Source organism: Buteo buteo, chromosome Z (assembly GCF_964188355.1).
Source record: "Buteo buteo chromosome Z, bButBut1.hap1.1, whole genome shotgun sequence".
NCBI lineage: Eukaryota > Metazoa > Chordata > Aves > Accipitriformes > Accipitridae > Buteo > Buteo buteo.
This window is the reverse complement of record NC_134204.1, coordinates 89,018,710-89,037,488: the sequence shown is the minus strand read 5'-3', so window position 1 is coordinate 89,037,488 and position 18,779 is coordinate 89,018,710. Positions and strand designations below refer to the sequence as shown.

The 18,779-nt window shown below is 48.8% G+C and overlaps 1 protein-coding gene across 2 annotated transcripts; it reads left to right on the top strand.

Moving 5' to 3' along the window:
• The first annotated feature begins 135 nt into the window (after positions 1–135).
• Positions 136–17,761, top strand: ZC3H4 (zinc finger CCCH-type containing 4). Of its 2 annotated transcripts, XM_075019412.1 has the most exons (15): positions 212–323; positions 5,633–5,892; positions 8,582–8,801; positions 9,452–9,562; positions 9,813–10,035; positions 10,716–10,861; positions 11,008–11,104; positions 11,205–11,350; positions 11,735–11,848; positions 12,078–12,189; positions 12,592–12,701; positions 12,852–13,210; positions 13,447–13,811; positions 13,991–14,242; positions 14,811–17,761. In XM_075019412.1, the coding sequence occupies exons 2-15, from the start codon at positions 5,783–5,785 to the stop codon at positions 16,259–16,261; spliced, it is 3,816 nt and encodes a 1,271-aa protein (XP_074875513.1). In that variant the 5' UTR covers positions 212–323; positions 5,633–5,782; the 3' UTR covers positions 16,262–17,761. The 2 variants fall into 2 exon arrangements, with proteins under 2 accessions (XP_074875512.1, XP_074875513.1); XM_075019411.1 differs by lacking the exon at positions 5,633–5,892 and having other exon boundaries at positions 136–323.
• Positions 17,762–18,779: the final 1,018 nt, after the last annotated feature.

The following is an 18,779-nucleotide window of genomic DNA, read 5'->3' as shown; positions in this document are numbered from 1 at the left end:
GGCTGCGTGCCGGCGGGCGCCATTTTGTGTGCCTGCCCGAGGAGCGCGGGGCGGGCGGGCGGATAAGCCGGGCCAGGCCGGGCCGTGCCGTGCCGTGCCGAGCCGACCCCCGCGCTGTACAGTGACTGTGCCCCCCTGTTCGCCCCCCCGCCCCCCTTGCCCATGGCCGTGGAGAGCCCGAGTGTCCCCCCCGCCGCCGCCGCTTCCCCCCCCAGCCCGCACTCCACCCCCCCTTCTCCGTCCTGCCACCACCACGACAGCGGCAGCTGCAGCCTCCCCCGGCCGCCGCCGCCGCTCCAACACCACCACGGCCCGGACGAAAGGTCCAGTAACCGCCTCTCCCGAGAGCCTCTCTGTCTGTCTGTGTCTGTCTGTCCGGCTCGCCGGACCAGGTTTGGGGGGGGTGGGGGGGCAGCGCGGGGCGACCGGTGGAGGTGGTGGGGTGGTGGGGTGGGAAGGGGTCGGGGGGGTGGGGGGGGACGATGGGGGCCTGGGGAGGGGGGGGGACAAGGCCTGAGGTGAGCGGGGGAGCCAGGGCGCAGGCCTGAGGCGGGCGGGGGGGGGGGGGGGTAGGCCTGGCTTGGGGGGGGGGGGGGGAGCGGGGCCCGGAGGGGGGGCTGCGAGGAGGAGGAGGAAGCGGGGCCAGAGGCAGGGACAGCCTGGGATATTTAGGGGGGGGGGGGGATGTCCTGGGTAGAGTAGGAGGCCGAGGGAGGAGGAGGAGGAGGAGGAGGAGGAGGAGGGGGCCGCGGCCGCGGCCGCGGCCTGGGTAGAGCCAGGCCCTGAGGGTAGCGTAGGGCCTGGGGTACCATGGCGGGGGGGGGGATGTTGGGGGGGTTTATGAGAGGAGCGAGGGTCTGGAAGAGGCTAGGGAGAGGGGTGGGGGGGCTCCTAGTTGCTTTTGGGGGGGGTCCTAGCTGCCTTTTTTTTGGGGGGAGGGGGGTCCTTAATGAGGTCTTTAATGACGTTATTTCTCCTGGGCAGCACTGGCCTCATTAACGTCCCCTTTGTCTTCTTTCTGCTTCTTAAAAATTATTCCTTGGCTCAAATCAGGGAGTGCAGGCAGGGATAGGAAGGTAGCGAGGGTTGGGGGTATAGGGGGTACGGGGGGGGTGTTGGGGTGCAATAGCCTCCATCACCCCCCCCTTTTGATAGAGAAAGGCTCACCTCCAGTGCTCCCAGGTATTAAAAAGTTTAAAAAAATATATATATAAATATCCCCCAGGAACCCCCTCTTTCCTCTGAGATGTGTGTAAAGCACCTTCTTACCCCTCCCCAAACATAACTTTAGCCGTTTCCTTTATTACCACTTTTTTTTTTTTTCTTAGTTGAAACCATATAGCCAGAAAGTATCAGCAAAAATAAACAGTTTAAGCATGTATGTCTGGGGGGGCGGGGGGGGGGAGATAAAAAAAGGAACAAGGTTTGCTGCCTTCCCACTCCCCTGGAGGGCAGGTGTGCAGTGCGGAGAGCTGCTTTTATGCATTAGCATGCCTTTGTCTCTGAGGAGGTTTGTTTTCCATGTGATGCAGGGTTGGGTTTGTAAGTAAGCTCTTTTATTGAATAATTAAATTATACCTTTTCCGGCCTTCCCCTCCCGCCCCCCTCCCCGCCACCAAGTCCTGAGATCATCTGCAGGGTACGTTTCAGTAAGCAGTGAGTTGATACTGTGTGTGTACAAACCAAGCAGAATTCTCCCCTGTTGTAATGACTGATAGAGTTATGCACCCCACTGATGTGAATGTTTAAAAGACAAAAAAAGTCACAAAAGCACACAATTTACTCCCAAATATGTCTGTTGTGACGTTTCCAGGTGAAGTAGCACTGAGATGCCTCGGTAAAACTCATACCACTCTGAACCTTGATGCCATCTAGACGTAGGATATGGATCCATTGCTTTGTCTGCAAACTCCATCCTCATTCCATTATGTTGACTGTAAACTGGCTGCCCCTGGGTGCGGGTTTGCCTGTAAAGCAGAAAAAGATGTTAAAAAGTTTTGTTAAACAACTCCAAAGTGTGTCAAAAAGAAAAAAAAAAGGTGGCAAAGAAAGCACTGTTTCCCAAATGTCATCACACATTGTTCCCCCATCCCCATATACAGACTCATGTTGGATAATTAGAGAAATTGAAGTAGTGACGTACAGTGCAAGCACCCAGTTTGTAACAAATCTCGTTAGCATCCTCAATTTTCCTTCTCCCTTTCTTTTCCTTTGTCGATCAGGTGCATTATGTTCCTCACGCTACTTCACACGATTCAAGTTCGAAGTAAGAACACCATGCACAGTGTTGGGTATTTCTCCCCCTCCCCATCCAATTAATTTAATTTCTTGGGTTAGTTTTTCCTGGAGACCAAAAGCACACACTTCTGCCCCTTTTCGTCCAGCTTACATTGTCCTCAGGTGGAAAAAAGCCCAGTGTTCCCTCTAAGCACACCGATACAGTTGTGTGAAATTGCGGTGGTTTCCCTCTTGTCTTTATTCCCTAAAAAAAGAAAGAAAAAGTTATATACATCTGCTTAAACTGTTAAAATATTGCAAGCACTTGGTATAGCAAATTACAGGGCTTTTTGTTATAGATTTAATTGCATACCAGAAAGGGGTTTTCATATAAAACAATATCCAGTGGTGTCTTTTATGCCTTTTTGTCGCTGTGTTTAAATGTTTTGTGACAGGAGCCTTATGGTCCCTGTACCTTCTGTGGCTTAACTTTGCCACGAAACCATAAATCTGGGATTTTTTTTTTTCCCCTTCGATCAAAGGTCCACTATCAGAGCTTGAAAATGTTACTGGTCTGGCCGAAATGCTTTTAGTTCAGAGAGAGTCGGACCTCATAGTATTGATTTTTCCCCCATAATATATTCAATTAGTAACTTTGTTCTGTTTTACTAAATGTATGTACATGTTAAGCTTTATACTTCCACTCTTGATCCCAGAAAAATTGAAACTGGTTTTTGATTGTCCGCTGCTAAGGGCATAAGTGATATTTTTATCCATACCAAGATGAGTTGGACAGGACAGGTGCGGCAGAAGAGAAAGAAAATAGGCTGCCAGAACACTTTAGGTTAATTTTCTCCCTTTTGAGGGACGGAAGAACCAGGGATTGTTCGAATGTCAGGAGTTTTCAGGGATTGTACTGCCAAGTTTACAGGAGTTGTTGACTGGTTCCATAAAGTGAGTAGTAGGGTTTTTTTAATACAGTTAAATATTAGCTGTAGGAGTCAAACTTCTTGTTTGGGGCTTTTCCTTGTGCCTTGCTTCCCCTGACCCATTTTTAATTGGGCTCAAACTCCTAGCACTCATGATTTGCTAGAGATTACCTTTTTAATTGCGCAAACACTCAGGCAGCCATTTAACATCAGTACCGTGAGTAGCTCCCTGGAAAATCGGAGCAACTTCTGATAGCAAAGCAAAGCACCCACCAGGAATTTTTTTTGAAGGGACAGGTTTTTTTTCTAAGGGCGTAATTGTTCTGCTGAGGCTCCTTGGGTCAAGCGAGCCTTTGTTATACTGGGTTAAAGGAATGGCTAAGCAAATCCCAGACCCCAGCGTCTCTTTTTTTTAGGGCCTGGGACATATCCCGTTGCTGTGGCATCAGCCATGCTGTGGCAGCGAGGATGTCAGCGCTCAGCGTTAGGATTTTGCTGAAGGATTTGGATAGGAGGAGCGGGAAGCAGCTAACCTGCGAGCAGAGAGGACGTTCAGAATTTGCAGCTGAGTCAAGCACATTCCCTGAGAAATCTTGAGTTGTGACCAAATAGCGCTTGAAAGTTTCCCTTAGTATAAACGTCACTTAAAAACATGGATTTTAGGGATGTCAGGAGGAGGATTTGCCCCAGTTACAGCCGGGAGTGGGCTAAAGGGATCTCTCTCCAAGCCTTGTATAAATTGGTACAACATGTATGTTACCATAATGAAAAAAAAACCAAAAACCAACTGTATAGAAGATAGAAAAAGCTGATAAATTTTAATGACTTCTGCCCCAGTCTCCACAGTTTGAATGAGGCAGCGTGGCCCCGCTGCCTTCAAAGCGGTGCTTCTTTTATTTCTTGATTGATGTATTTCCCTTGGTTTCCACTTGGAATAAATTGTAAAGCGGCCACACTGGTGGGCCAGAGGAGAGCTTAGTTCCTTTGGGATGATCAGTGTTTTGGTGGAAGAATAGAGATCTCGCTGAATAATATTCTCCAGTGCGGAGCATGCAGGTGTGGTGCTGGGGTAGGATACGTTCCCTCCAAGCAAGTTGTTGGTGAGGCAGTAAACTTCTGCTGAAGTGTTAAATGTGTGATTAATAACCTTTAGCTGGATGTAGAAGTCAGTCTGAAAAGCCTGGCCTTGCGTTTTCATTAGAAAACCTTAAAATGCAGAGAATGAGCAAAAACTACGTGTCTGTCCTGAAAAGAGCTAAATTCCACTCAAAGCAGCACAATCTCCCTGCCCTGTTGTGCACTTGGAGGGGTCTGGTTTTAAATCCTGCTCTGAAATAGGTTGTGGAGAGTTGCTCTCAGCTGGGATGATCCATTTTCTACCAAAAAAACCACTCCCCCTCGAGCTTGGCCAGTTGGTTTATGGTTAGTTTTCAGTTTTTACTTGGTTTTACCACGCTTACAATTTTAATTTGCCGTCTGATCATTGCTCCACCCCATGGAGTACACTGTCAAGTACATCAGATTGTTAAAAATCAACTTTAAACTCATGGTTGCCCAGCCCAAGGCAGAAGGTGTTTATCCTAAAGATACGCACGTGTGTGCACAGCTTAAGTCTCTGTCAAGTGTTTTTCTTAAGATCACATAAAATTAGAAGCAAGCATTTGCTTAACATGAGATTAAATCGCATGGATTTGCAGTCCAGTGACTTCAAGAGCGTTTGCACTTTATTTTCAGAGCCTTTCTCCTGCATCGCTTGGGGGAAAAAAAAAGCGTTTTCACCCACCCTGTGCTTTGCATTCCTCAAAGTTAAACCGAGATCTACCTTTGTACATGAACTCCCTCCCCACTCTTGGCATCTGTGGATCCGCTCTGGCAAAACCAGATCACGCACCGGGCAGGCAATTTCACGGTCAGCTGCACCTCTTGTGCAAAAAGCCGCCGTACAAAGGAAGGTTTCTTCCAGCAGGTCGGCTGCTAAATTGGGGGGGGGTTTATAGGAGTATTGTGTAGAAGTTACACCAAGGTACGCATCTGTCGCACTTACGTATATAAAGCAGGTGAGAGCACACAAAGCTCTTTTCTTAAAAGTAGTAAAAAACACTGTTGTTTTTCTGAGGATGGCAGCCAAGAGGCTTATTTTTGACAGGGTTTCTTTCAGGTGTAACAAGGAAGGAGCAAGAATATCTTTAATAGGTTTGGGAAGGTATATCAGCTATAACTGACAGTAAATCTGCTGTCTAGGCCACTCATTTGTCACTTCGTTCCGCTCATTTCCCAATTTAACAAAGCCTCGGCTGTATAAAGTGACATTATTTATTTTAAGATGATATTTTAATTCTTGCGCTGTCCTTCAGTGGCCAGAATAGCAAAAAACCCACTGAACTTTCTCATAACACAGTCGTTCCTACTATTTTTCCCAAAGCAAAGTGCCCACGCTGTCAGTATGGCAGGATAACGATTGGAAAGGGCTTTTGTTTTTTTTCCAGGCGTCGTCACTGCCGTGTTCCATCATTGCCGTGGCACTGAGGTCACAAACGCCGCACGGCACCCGGTGTGGGTCCTTCCACGAGGATGCGTGCTGCGCCGGGGACCATCCCCTGTAGATCAGGCGAGCAGGAGCGATAGGAAAGCCTGAGATGAGTGTGGATTTGGGGAAGAATTTTCCCCCAGTCAGTGTTTTCTGCAGTACCAATAGTTGCTTAAGAGACATGGCTTCTTCACCGCGTACCCGCAGCGACTCTCCACGGTGAGCCGTCCCCCAAAAATGCACAACGTTGCTTTAATTGCTTTTAATTTTTTTCCATCCTGCCTGAGAAATCATTTGGTTGCTTTCAAACATCCTTACCTACCAGTTGCCATATTTCAAATGACTCTGTTTCATTGTGTTCGGTGCTTTGATAATAATTGCCTAAAAGTTTACAGAGCGCTTTCCCAGCTCTAAATAAGCCCCACAGTCCCTCAGAGAGGTTGGTGTATCATTTCTGGCCCAAACCTACTCAAATCCAGCAGAACTGGAGTTTAAAAATGGCAGGAGATGATATTGCTCATCTTAAGATGTAGTTTGGTATTTAAGCGTCTCTATAAACATGATTTTTCAGACTTTCCTTCTTTAGAAGACAGGTATGTTGATTAAATAATTGATATTCATCTGCTAAACAGCTCAGCGATCGCTTTGACAGTTTGGCCTCGTCCCGTTGCTTGGTACTTTTCAAATAATCTTTGCAGTGGCCACAAAATTTGTACGCTTGTTCTCAGGAACCTTTTTGGTCGTCGGTTCTGTAACCACAGCAAATTAAATAACGTGATTGTCAATCGGGACGTGGCTCCAGGGGTGTAGTCTCCTTTAAACCTTGATATCGGACCAGAGCAACTCAAGGCAGGGTAAAAGCATGTGTACTTCAAAACCAAGAGCAATTATCACTCCTGAAAATTGCAGTTAAGGTGTTAGCGACACACGTTTGTTCCTCTCTGAAGGCAAAGAGCAATCATGATCCCCAGCCGGTGAGGAGTCCTTGGAGAGGGTAAATGACACTGATTTCAATGGAGCAATGCTGAAGGGAATAGCCATTTTTTGCAAAGGCATGTGGTGTGAGGGCATTTATCGGGCCACACCGGGCTTTATAGCATCTCATCGTTCCCTACAAGCCTGTCCCATGCCCAGGGTGAGCTGTGTTGGTGTTTCGCTTTGCTTCACTCACTAGTCCTCTGCTAGTAGGTTGCTGGAAACTGGATCCAGAAACCTGGTGCATTTCTAGTTTGAAATGTATTTATTGATGAAACTGTCCCTCTAGAGAAAGGAGGGAGGCTTTGACAGGACTTTTATTTAAGTATTTAAATTCTTTTCCATAAGCTTGTTTTATTTATGTTCTTACTTCTGCTCAGCTTTGTGCGGAGCATGAGTTTCTCTTGTTCCAAGCTTGATCTCACTGAATGCAAACACCTGAAGGATGCTGCAGTCCTGCAACGGAAATAATTTCCACTGATAGTCGCCTTTAAAACTTGTATGGACACCTAGGAATTATGCATCAGGTTTAAGCGCTTCATGAGTAATACTTAAGTGAGCTTGATTTTGGAGCTAGTCTGTTATTAAAATGGTGCAAGCACAAACAAAAACAAGAGGGGAGCTTTGCATCAGAGTCGGACTGGGCAGCTGTATCCAAGTGTTTGCTCTCCACCATGCTGAAACATCCCCAGGATGCTTCCCAGGGATTGTTAATGCTGGTTTTCATAGGTTTTCTAATGTGTTTGGGGAAATAATTCAGTTTTTCTTTGGTTTTCGTTTGTTTTTTTTTTTAATGTAACCTGAGGTTATCAACAGGTCAGCTCGTTTATGCAGCAGAGCTTTTTCCAAGAGGCTCCTGTGTGCCGTTCATAAGCCCCATTTCAGCTTCCAGACTTCCCTGAGAGCTACCAAGCGGCAGCAGCTCCTTCTTCCAGCCGAGCTGCCTTCTCTGCAGCTGGCGGCACAGCACAGGCATGGCACGGCACGCTGCCGCGGTTGCTGTTCCCATTGTGGTGCTAAAGAGGGGAGTTTATAGCAGCCAAAGAAGTCAGTCTTTCCATAGCCTAAAAAAAAAACCTCAACGAGAGGGATGCATGTCAAACATTCACCGCCTATACACTCCTAAATTGTTGTTCGTGAATGACCATGACGTATATAAAAAAGCCAGCGTTTATGTGTTTAATTATAGCTTACCGTAAGTGAAAAGGAAGGAGGAGACCCCATTCTCATTTTAAATCCTGCAGCAGCAAACTTGGGACCTGTTGGGAGAAAAGGAATTAATGCAAGGGAGCTGATTGAACTCGTGCCGTATTACACATTTAATCTGTTACAAGGTTGTAAAAAGTTGCTTGTAACCTGTATCTGAGTAATTTTTAATTGAATTTAATTGAGTGGTGCTTGGGGAATCCTCTTGAGGAAGTTTCAGATTTGCTTTATCACCTCTACTAACCACAGTTGTGGGTGAATGGGAGCATAAGAAAGTGGAAATAACTGGGCACACATCTCTAGGTTTGGCAAACCAACATGATATTTACTTATTTTTGTCTTCTAGAGGACTGCTTGTTTTATTAAAACACCAATTTCAGTTCTTGGAGTGGACTGAGTGTTTTATTAAAGCACCAATTCTCATTCCTGGAGTTTGTTTGCAATAATTTCATAGGAAAGTTGAGCGCCGTAATGTTGTGGCTTCCGTTTGTCATTTGCAAGATGCTTCTTTGCTGTGTTTAACTCCAGACTGAGTGAGAGCTTGAGCAGATGTCAGTGGCAGAGAGGAACAGAATCGGTATTTGCAGTCAAATATTTAAAACCGCAGTAACTAGGAATTTATGAGCACTTTGGGAGCCGAGTGCCTGGCTGGCTGGTGAGCGGAGTAAACAGGTTTTATTTTCTTCCTTTGAATAAGGGGAATTAAACGTGTCTGTCTATTTTGCAGGGAGGATGGTGAACTGGAAGAAGGGGAGCTGGAGGATGATGGAGGAGAGGAGGCTCAGGATCCCTCCGAATCTCATGAAAGAGGTCGGAAGGAGAAAGGAGAGAAGCATCACAGCGATTCAGATGATGAGAAAGCCCATCGACGGATGAAGCGCAAGCGTCGGAAAGAGAGAGAGAAAGAGAAGAGGAGATCCAAGAAGAAAAGGAAGTCCAAACACAAGGTGAGCCATGCGCTGTATTTGCCTCCTGGGTCCTCCAGAGTCCCAGCTCCAGTCTGCGTTCCTCTGCCATCAAGTGTCTCCAGGGAGTTTCTCTTCTAACATTATGGGTAGTTTGAGGCTCTTCCCCTAACAATAATTGCGAGATGGGAGCACTGGCAGGATTTCTTGGGGTTCAGATCCTTAAAGCTTTCCTCCGCTGAGGACTAGCAAGCACAGCAGTGGGGCACCGAGTTCTGCAGGTGGGATAAAAATGCTACAGTGCTCTCTTGTCCATCTGAGAACACAGAGCGGGAAGAAAACAGGTTTTTATTTAGGGAATTCCTTTGTGAGCATTCTTACCTCAAAGGGGATTGCAGACTGCTGGATTTGCAAAATCAATGATGTTTGTTACTTAAGTTTCAGGAATTTCTGGAGCGCAGAAGGCATATCGTGATTGTCTTCATTAGGTAACCTGCTAACAGGCCTCCAGTTTTGTAACTCAGTGAACGCTGAAGATTTTGTTAAGCAAAATACGAGTTTCCTAAAAAAAAAAAAGGCAGCAAAGGGAGACTTAGTTGTGTTGCATAGAAAGGCCAGGGGCCTGGCAGCAGTGTCAGAGTCAAGAGCTGGCCCGTAATAAAATGGCACCACGTGTTTTGCTTGCCTTGCAGCGCCATGCTTCTTCCAGTGATGACTTCTCTGATTACAGTGAGGACTCAGACTTCAGTCCTGGTGAAAAGGGACACAGAAAATACAGGGAATACAGCCCTCCCTACTCTTCAGTAAGTACCTGCCAGCAGAGAGAGAAGGGGAAGCTGCTCTCTGGTTCAGAGCTGCTGCAAGCTTTGAGTGCCGGTGCCCGTCTAGCTCCATCTATGGGCCACATGCTTTGGCTCTGGTCCTTTAGCCTGTTGATTTTTCACCTAGCTGTTACTTAGGGGGGGGGGTTAAATTATTTTTAAAAATTAAGTCATGATATTGGGCTTGATTTATTCCTTTCCTTCATCACTAACCTCTCTGCCTTTCTCAAAGTCCCACCAGCAGTATCCGTCCTCTCACAGCACTCCCATGCAAAAGAAGAGCTACTCTAAAATGGAGAGCAAGAATTATGGCATGTATGAGGACTACGAGAATGAGGAGTACGGTCAGTACGAGGGGGAAGAGGATGAAGATATAGGGAAGGAAGATTACGATGACTTTGCAAAAGAGCTGAATCAATACCGGAGAGCGAAGGAAGGCTCTCACCGGGGGCGAGGTACATCTAAGCATTCCTTTTCTCGCCATATCTCTGACACTCGTTACCTGCAGCTCATTTAGCTGGTCTGTGGCCAAATACGGCTGGATGCATGCAAGAAGCTTCACGAAGGTGAACTGCCTGGCCTGCATGAAGCCCTGCCTATGGAGAGCCAGCTGCAATGGCCTAAACAACTCTTCGGTGTTAGTTTGCGACAGGGGAAAGTTTTTTTCCTGTTTTCCACTCCGAGGCAAAAGTTCAGATCCCTGTGGATAATTTAATGTTTTAAATAAGCATTTTTCTTGCTAGTATAGATTGTTTTAAAAGCACATAGTGGATAAAATAGAACAAAACCTTTATCTGAAAGGAAAATGAAGTTGATCGATAGCATAACAAGTCTGATGTCATCACATCTGGAGTACATAGATTTACGTTACCAGTCTAACGTACCTGTGCAGCAGCTGACGTGGTCACATGCCATTGTTTTTTTTTAAAGAAGGTTATCATTTGGCTTCTTAAAAATCCATTCTTTTAGAATATTAAAAACTGATTCACTTAGAAAAAAGTTTTTAAGGCACTGGTAATCCCGTACTGAAAGGTTATAATTTATTTTTCCTTGTCTGCGATATTCTTGTGCTGTTTTAAGGTACTTGAGGGGTGAAACAGAGCACAAAGCTGACCACATCCCTTTGCTTCACCAGGTGGCCGTGGCCGAGGCAGAGGGTACAGAGGGCGAGGTGGCAGAGGGGGGATGAGAGGAGGCCGAGGCATGGGCCGAGGGAACCGAGGGCGAGGCAGAAGTGACCACCCCGAGGAAGAGGAGGAAATGTATGAAGAAGAGATGGAAGTAAGTGCCCGAGTCTCTGACCTGCTCCCAGAGAACCATGGAGGCATGAGAATATTCTTTTTCACAATCAGGATGCCTGTGTTTGAGGGGGAATGGGCTGCGCTTCACCCCTGCTCACTGAAAGCACCAATCCTTCTCGTTTGTAGTACTGCGATAATGAGGAGCCTATGGGTGATGACGAGTACGATGACTACTCGAAAGAGCTGAATCAGTACCGCAGGAGTAAGGAGAATCGTGGACGAGGTGAGTGGGATAACGAGCTGTGCTGGGATGGTCCCCGCTTTCTGCTCTCTCACACGTTTTACGGAAAGAGAGAAATTAGAAACGAGGGGGCTTGTTTCAGGTTTAAATCGAGGACGTGGTCGTGGCCCCAGAGGAAGAGGAAATAAAGGAATGGGCAGAGGACGAGGCAGAGGTGGAAACAGAAGTGGGATGGGGAAAGGTGGTGGAATGAATGAAGATGATGATTACTACGATGAGGACATGGGAGTAAGTAGCTCTTTGTTTTCTAATGGCTTGCTGCAGTGCTGGATTTGCTCCTTTCCCCCACCCCCATCTGTAAATCCAGTCAGGTTTCAAAGAAAGCCTTCGCAGGAGCAAAAAAAACAAACGGGCCTTCCCCACGATCCACAAAAGTTGTCGCATCTCTGAAAGAGATGGATGTTTTGGATTCTGATCCACTGACAGGTTCCTCAAGCCGTGCTCAGGGGCCTGCTAGGCTTAGCATGCTCATCTTTGCCTCCCTTTTTCATCCCAAATCTCAGTCTTGTTCCCTCTCAGAGATGGCTGTGTAGGAAGTTTTAATTTCTCTTGTGTAATCCGTTGCTTTGTATTTCAAATTCTTTGTCAACTAACATAATGTGCTTCCGACAGGATGGAGGAGGTGGTGGAAATTACCGGCGGAACGACCACGACAAACCCCACCAGCAGTCGGATAAGAAAGGGAAAGTGATCTGCAAATACTTCGTGGAAGGCAGATGTACCTGGGTAAGGGAACAATTCAAGAATATTTATGTAGATCTCTTTACACACATGCGGAACCGTCATTGAAGCATCAGGTCCAGGTTTTAACTGATTTCAGGGAGAGATTCATGCCTACAAAGAGCATTTTGTAAAAAGCACACATCTCCCTGTCCATCCTAGGTGTGTTTTGGGCTGCTGACAAATGTGTTCACGCTTGCATCTGCTAAGATGCTGTCATGTTGTTTCTGAACAGGGTGACCACTGCAATTTCAGTCATGACATTGAACTACCAAAGAAACGGGAACTGTGCAAGTTCTACATCACTGGCTACTGCGCCAGGGCTGAAAACTGCCCTTACATGCATGATATCCTTTTGGTTTTGACTGTTTCATTAAGCCAGCCTTAAATTAGTCTTGTTTACTCTGCATAGATGCATGTGGGGGGGGCAGGGGGAAAAAAGAAGGCCATTCCTGGGTAACTCATCCTCCGCTGTCAGGCTGAACGACCAGGGCTGCAGAGAGCCATCCCGGTTCCTTCTTAACCTCACCTTTCCTGTTGAAGAAACAAGGTTTGTGGCCGTTGTGCCTACAGGAAAATCCAACAGAAAGGAAAGCGGGCGTTTCTGGTGACGGTAGTTTAATTTCACTGTTGTGACCATGAAAATCCTACACGTTGAGAGCCACATTTCAAAGTGAAAAGCATCTATAGGCCTCTCTGGCTGAAGGAGTAATTCCCTGTTGGGGTTTATTCTCCTTAATAAATGTTACGAGATTTCCCTTGCAAGCTGTTCCATACCACAGGCAACTGTATCAACGGGGATGACTGCATGTTTTCTCATGATCCGCTCACAGAGGAGACGCGGGAGCTTCTGGACAAGGTACAGAAGGGTGTTAACGCAGGTTCACCCTCTGTTTTTCTTCTATTGAAGTAGATCCTGGAGGTGGAAAGGGAGGGAGACGTTTTCTGGAGCATGTTGGTCAGCTGGGCAGCTCCATGAATCTGCTCTTAACTCCTTTTTTTTTCTCAGATGCTGGCGGATGATGCAGAAGCAGGTGCAGAGGATGAGAAAGAAGTTGAAGAGCTAAAGAAACAGGGCATCAATCCCCTCCCCAAACCACCCCCTGGGGTTGGCTTGCTGCCCACACCCCCTCGCCCACCCGGACCGCCAGCACCGACGTCTCCGAACGGGAGACCCATGCCTGGAGGCCCTCCTCCCCCTCCGCCACCACCGCTTCCACCGCCAGGGCCACAGATGCCGCCGCCAATGCACGAGCCTCTGTCACCGCAGCAGCTGCAGCAGCAACAGGACATGTACAAGAAGATCCCCTCGCTGTTTGAGATTGTCGTGCGGCCAACCGGGCAGCTGGCGGAGAAGCTGGGCGTCAGGTGAGTCTCAACATCTCCAGGTAGCGGGGAGAGGGATGGGGATGGCAGATTTTTGTGTCGAACGATGAGCTCTGCCCTAACGCTCTGACGCAGCTGCTGATGGTGGGAGTGAACTCATAGAAAAGAGGTTTCTCTCCATTTGGGCATCACATTTTTGGCTCTTAGAGCCCTGGGTCCCTCCCTCCAGAAGCAGAGAGTGTGTGTTAAAGCGTATTTTCTTCTGTTTTCTCTTTCAGGCACCCAGGTCCACCTCCTCCCAGGTTCCCCGGGCCAGGAGGACCCCCAGGGCCAATGCCTGGACCCATGCACCCCGACATGCACCCTGACATGCACCCAGACATGCATCCCGACATGCACCCGGACATGCACCCTGACATGCACCCGGATATGCACCCGGACATGCACCCGGACATGCCAATGGGCCCAGGAATGAATCCTGGCCCTCCGATGGGTCCCGGACCCCCCATGATGCCCTACGGACCAGATGATTCCCCCCACTCCGGCATGATGCCACCCATCCCACCAGCGCAAGGTTTCTATGATAATTTCTACCAGCAGCAAGAAGGTCTGGAGATGGATCATGGCATGATGGGAGACCCAGGTATGTCCCGAGGATCTGCTGGGATTGGCTCTTAGGTGCTTTTGCTGGACATGCTGGCTTGGAGACAGGTTGTTCCCAAGATGCCCAGGCACAGCAACAGGCCAAGAGGAGGAAAAATTGGGTTGTTTCTCGCAGCTTTGAGATTTTCTTTTTAACACGTGATGATCTTTCCTTGACAGAAGACTACGGCAGTTACGACGATATGGAAGGGCCTCCGGGAGAGCACATGTTCCCTGATCCATCCTTGGATCATGATGCCTTGTGCGAAGGAGGCCCGCCCGGCTTACCGAAACCACCGGGCAGCATCCCTGATTTCATGCCGTCAGCGCAAAGAGCGCTTTACTTGAGAATCCAGCAGAAGCAGCAAGAGGAAGAGGAGAGAGCTCGGAGACTAGCTGAGAGCAATAAGCAGGAACGTGAAAATGAGGAAGGCAAGTGGCAAAATACATTTTCTATTCAAAGCCGCATGCATTGAGGGGGTGATAACTTGAATGTGCTTCAAGCTTCTACCCACCCGGAGGTGTAATCTCTGAAAAAGAGGGGGCTGTCGGAGAAATGGGAGTATTGGAAAGGAATTCTTTAGGGAACAAGGGGTGCTGAATACCTCAAAGAAAATCCCCAGCATCGAAAGAGCATGTTGCTGGTGAAGGAAGTGGAGCAGGTCTGCCAAAAAAATGGGAACAGCTGGCCAGAAGGTGAACAAGATAGGGTTGCTGGCTTAAATTGTGGTGAAATTAGAGCCTGCTGCAGACAGGAGGAAGAGGAAGAGAGGGATGCTTACGGTTCACCGGTAATTTGGGGTGTGAAAATGAGACCAGGGAGGCCGAGGCTGTCGCACGTGGTCCCCAGTTTTGGCAAAACCTAGGGATGGTCAGGAATTTGAGCAGCATTGGGTTGAGAGGGGAGAGGGAACGCATTTTGGGGGACCTCCACAGCATCGCAGCTTGACAGTGCTTTAATTGCCTTTAATCAGCTGCTTTTTCTTCTCCTTCCTCCCAGGTGATACTGGTAACTGGTATTCCAGTGACGAAGATGACGGTGGAAGTAGCGTCACCTCGATATTGAAAACCCTAAGGCAACAAAGCTCCGGCAGACCTCACGCCCAATCCTCCCACGGAGAAATTGGGCCACCCTGTGGTGTGAGCGACCCTCGCCTGCAAAAAGCCCAAGCAGGAGGGAGCGGTCGTCCTGCCGATCCGCGTTTACGGGATCCCAGGCTTTCCCGAAACGTGGACCTTTCCGTCCCGTCTCTCCCCAGCGATTCAGGACCCACTGACCCCAGGCTTGCACGACACATTCCCTCCTCCACCCCCAAACCAGAAGTTCCTCATTCCAGTGTCATCGGCAGTCAGAAAGCCCCCCTGCTCCCTGACGAGGAAGAAGGGGAAAGGGCTCTACGGGATAAACCGGTCAACATCCCCTTAGATGCTCTCCCGGGCCATTCCCTGCGGGATCCCCGCTCCCAGCTGCAGCAGTTCAGTCACATCAAGAAAGACGTCATCCTCAACAAACCCAACTTTGCCCGGATGATCCTGTGGAGCCCAGAGGATCTGATTCCTCTGCCGATCCCAAAGCAAGAGTTTATTCCCGTCCCGGCTGCCCTTCAATCCATGCCTACCCTCGATCCCCGTCTTAACAGATCCCAAACAGGTCTTTCCGATCCCAGGCAGAGAGGGGGAATGGCGCCGGGGGACACCGGTTCCTCTTCAGGCACCGGTCTCCCCGATTTCGAGCTCCTGTCGAGGATATTAAAGACTGTGAACGCAGCTGGCAGCCCATCTTCCAGCCAGAGTGACAAACCCAGTGACCCTCGGATGCGGAAAGCCCCTGCCGATCCCCGGTTACAAAAATCTGCGGAAATGGGGGTTTCTAGAACCCCTAAAACGGCAGAGGCGGTGTCTGCTGGCGATGCTGCCCCGGCCATCGCTCCCTACGACCCTCGGCTGCTGACAGCCGGCGGGCTGAGCAAAGGCAGTGGGCAGAGCAGTGTGCTGAGCGCCATCAGCTTGTATGATCCCAGGACTCCGAGCTCGGGCGGCAAAGCTTCCGAGTCTCCTAACGAAGGTAATTCATCTTCCAAATCCTCAGATTCCAGCAAAACGACCGGTAAAACCAAGGAACCCCTTTTCGTCCGGCGATCGGCGTTAGATCAACCCGAGTCGGAGAAGGCGAGCGCTGAATCTGCTACGGACAGGTACAACAGCTATAACCGGCCTCGTCCCAAAGCTGCTGCCGCCACCCCCCCTGCCCAAGAAACGACCCCCCAACCCGGGGTCCACAACCTCCCGGTCCCCTCCGTTTACGGCATGGTCAAACAAAGCGCCAAATCCGGATCGGGAAGCCCATTTGCGGGGAACAGCCCGGCGCAGGACAGCGAGCAGCAAGACGCCGCTTCCCTTAAAGATGTCTTTAAGGGTTTCGATCCCACGGCTTCTCCTTTCTGCCAGTAGTATTAAAAAAAAAAACAAAAAAACCCCAGCCAACAAAACCAAACCCTGACTCTGCTCCGTGCATCGAATTAGCAGCGCAGTGTTGGCAATTTGATTTATTTGGGGGAGGGGTTGTTTGGTTTGGGTTTTTTTTTCTTTTTAATTCCATTAGCACTCACTTTAGCCATATAACATGTATATAAATCCCGGTTTCTGCTGTAACTAAAGAGAGTTTCCCCAAGCCGCGTTTTAAAAGAAGGATCAACATCTCTCCCTGTGGTAACAACCAGTGTTTTCTTTATTTTAGTGCTTCCCCCCCGTTTAAAAAAAAAAAACAAAAAACAATTGAAATCATCCGGGGGGCGGTGGGGGGGGAGAAACACTGCGTTTCAAACTTGACTTCTCCGTCTCTGCTCGGGAAGAAAAAATTACCGCAATTCTTTAATTTCTAGCTTTAAAAAGCTGCGCCGATGGGTCATGGGGTTCATTTTTACAGCAGAATTAACTAAAAATCTTTGTATTATAGTCTTTTTCTAAAATCCTGCTGTGGCAAACAAGAGTAACCATGAAAAATCAACAACAAAAAAATATACCCATGTGAAATTGCTTTTGTAATCGTGGGGAAGGGGGGGCGTTTCCCGTTTCTTTGGGTTTGGGTTGGTTTTTTTTTTGGAAGTAAATATTTTTATGCCGTTTCTTGGAGGTTTTCAAGACAACCAGGGCGCTTCGAATCCCCAAGAAGGTGACGAAATATTTACAGCCCCCAAAAGTTCTTCAGGCTACCAAAAAAAAAAAAAAAACCCAAAACCAAAAACAAGAAGGAAAAAGGTTGTATTATTGCAATTAAATTATTAATCTCAGATTATTTCACTCGTACGTAGTTTGCATCCGGAAAAGGGCATTTTTTTCACCCTCCTCCCCCCAGAAAAAGGCAGGTCTGTGCTTGGAAGCTCTCGGTGCCTTTTTTTTCCCATCGTGGAGAGAAAATCGTTCTTCCCACCATGGGATGGGATCAGAAAAAGGAGTTAAAACCCAGTTCCCGGCTGGAAAATCACCACTGATGCAACTGGAGGAAAAGAAAACCAACTGCATGGAAAACCCACCACCATGTGTTTTTTTGAGGGGGGGAATCCATTTTCAAGCAGTTGGTGCTGTGGTAAGCACAGTCCAGCTCCACTAGCCCACGAAAAACCCCCAAAACGCTATTTTTTTCAGTGATAAAGTTGGGGGGGTTTATCACTCCTTCAAATTTACAATGGGTTTTTCTCAACCCGTCGCTCCCTGAAATATTTTCTCTCGGCATTTCGAGCGGCCGGGGTTTGCTTTGAGCAGGGCAAGAACCTGAACTTTTTGTAAAATGATTTATTATTATTTTATTTTGTAAGCATTTAAAAACAACAAAAAAAAACAAACAAAACAAACAGCTGTCGAAGCCAGTCAGGGGGGATTCATTTTTTTTTCCACCTGCCAGAGGTTTCGAAGAAGACCGATTGTAATAAATGTGTAAATAATTGTTTCAGAGTCGAGGTTGTTGATGGAAATACCTGGGGTTTGCACCAAAATTGGGGCTTGGGGTTGGGGTTTTTTTTTCCCTTTTCTTCCCTTTTTCGGGGGTATCTTCCAAATCCTGTTGAGGAGCTGATGGTTGAGCATTGGCATCCTGGGGTTTGGGGTGCGTCTGGGGGGTTTGGGGGTGCAGGTGGGGGTTTGGGTGGGTTTGGGGTGCATGTGAGGGGTTTGCGGTGTGTCTGGTGGGTTTTGGGGTGTATGTGAGGCGTTTGGGGTGCAGGTGGGACGTTTTGGGGTGCAGGTAGGGCGTTTGGTGTGCAGGTGGGGGTTTTGGGGGTGCAGGTGGGGGGGTTGGGGTGCACGTGAGGGGTTTGGGTTACATCTAGGGGCATTTGGTGTGCAGGTGGGGGTTTGGGGGTGCAGGTGAGGGGTTTGGGGGGTGCAGGTGAGGGGTTTTGGGGTGCATGTGTGGGGTTTGGGGGTGCAGGTGTGGGGCTTGGGGTGCAGGTAGGGGGGTTTGGGGGTGCAGTTGGGAGTTTGGGGTGTGGCAGGTTTTGGGGTGCACATGAGGGGTTTGGGGTGCATCGGGGTTTTGGGGTGCAGGTGGGGGGTTGTGGTGCATGTGTGTGGTTTGGGGTGCATCTGGGGGGTTTCAGGGTGCAGGTGGGGGGTTTGGGGGTGAGTGTAAGGTTTGGGGGTGCAAGTGTGGGGTTTGGGAGGCATCTGGGGGGGGTGGGGGAACACCTATAGGATCTGGGGGTGTCTATGGAGTTTAGGGTGCAGGTGGGGTTTTGGGGGTCCTCCCCGCAGTAGGGTATAGGCAGGGGGGTGTGTGTCCCGCCCCCCCCACCACAGCAGGTGTCGTTTGGGGTGCTAGGGCTGGTTGTCGTCCCCCCCAGGGATCCCCCAGTCTCACCCCCAGGGAACCCCCCCCAGATTGCATTCAGCCTGGGGAGCCCCGGCCATTTTTGGGGTGCCTAGACTAGGGAGGACGGGGGGGGCAGCACCCCAACATGCCCACCCCCTCCCA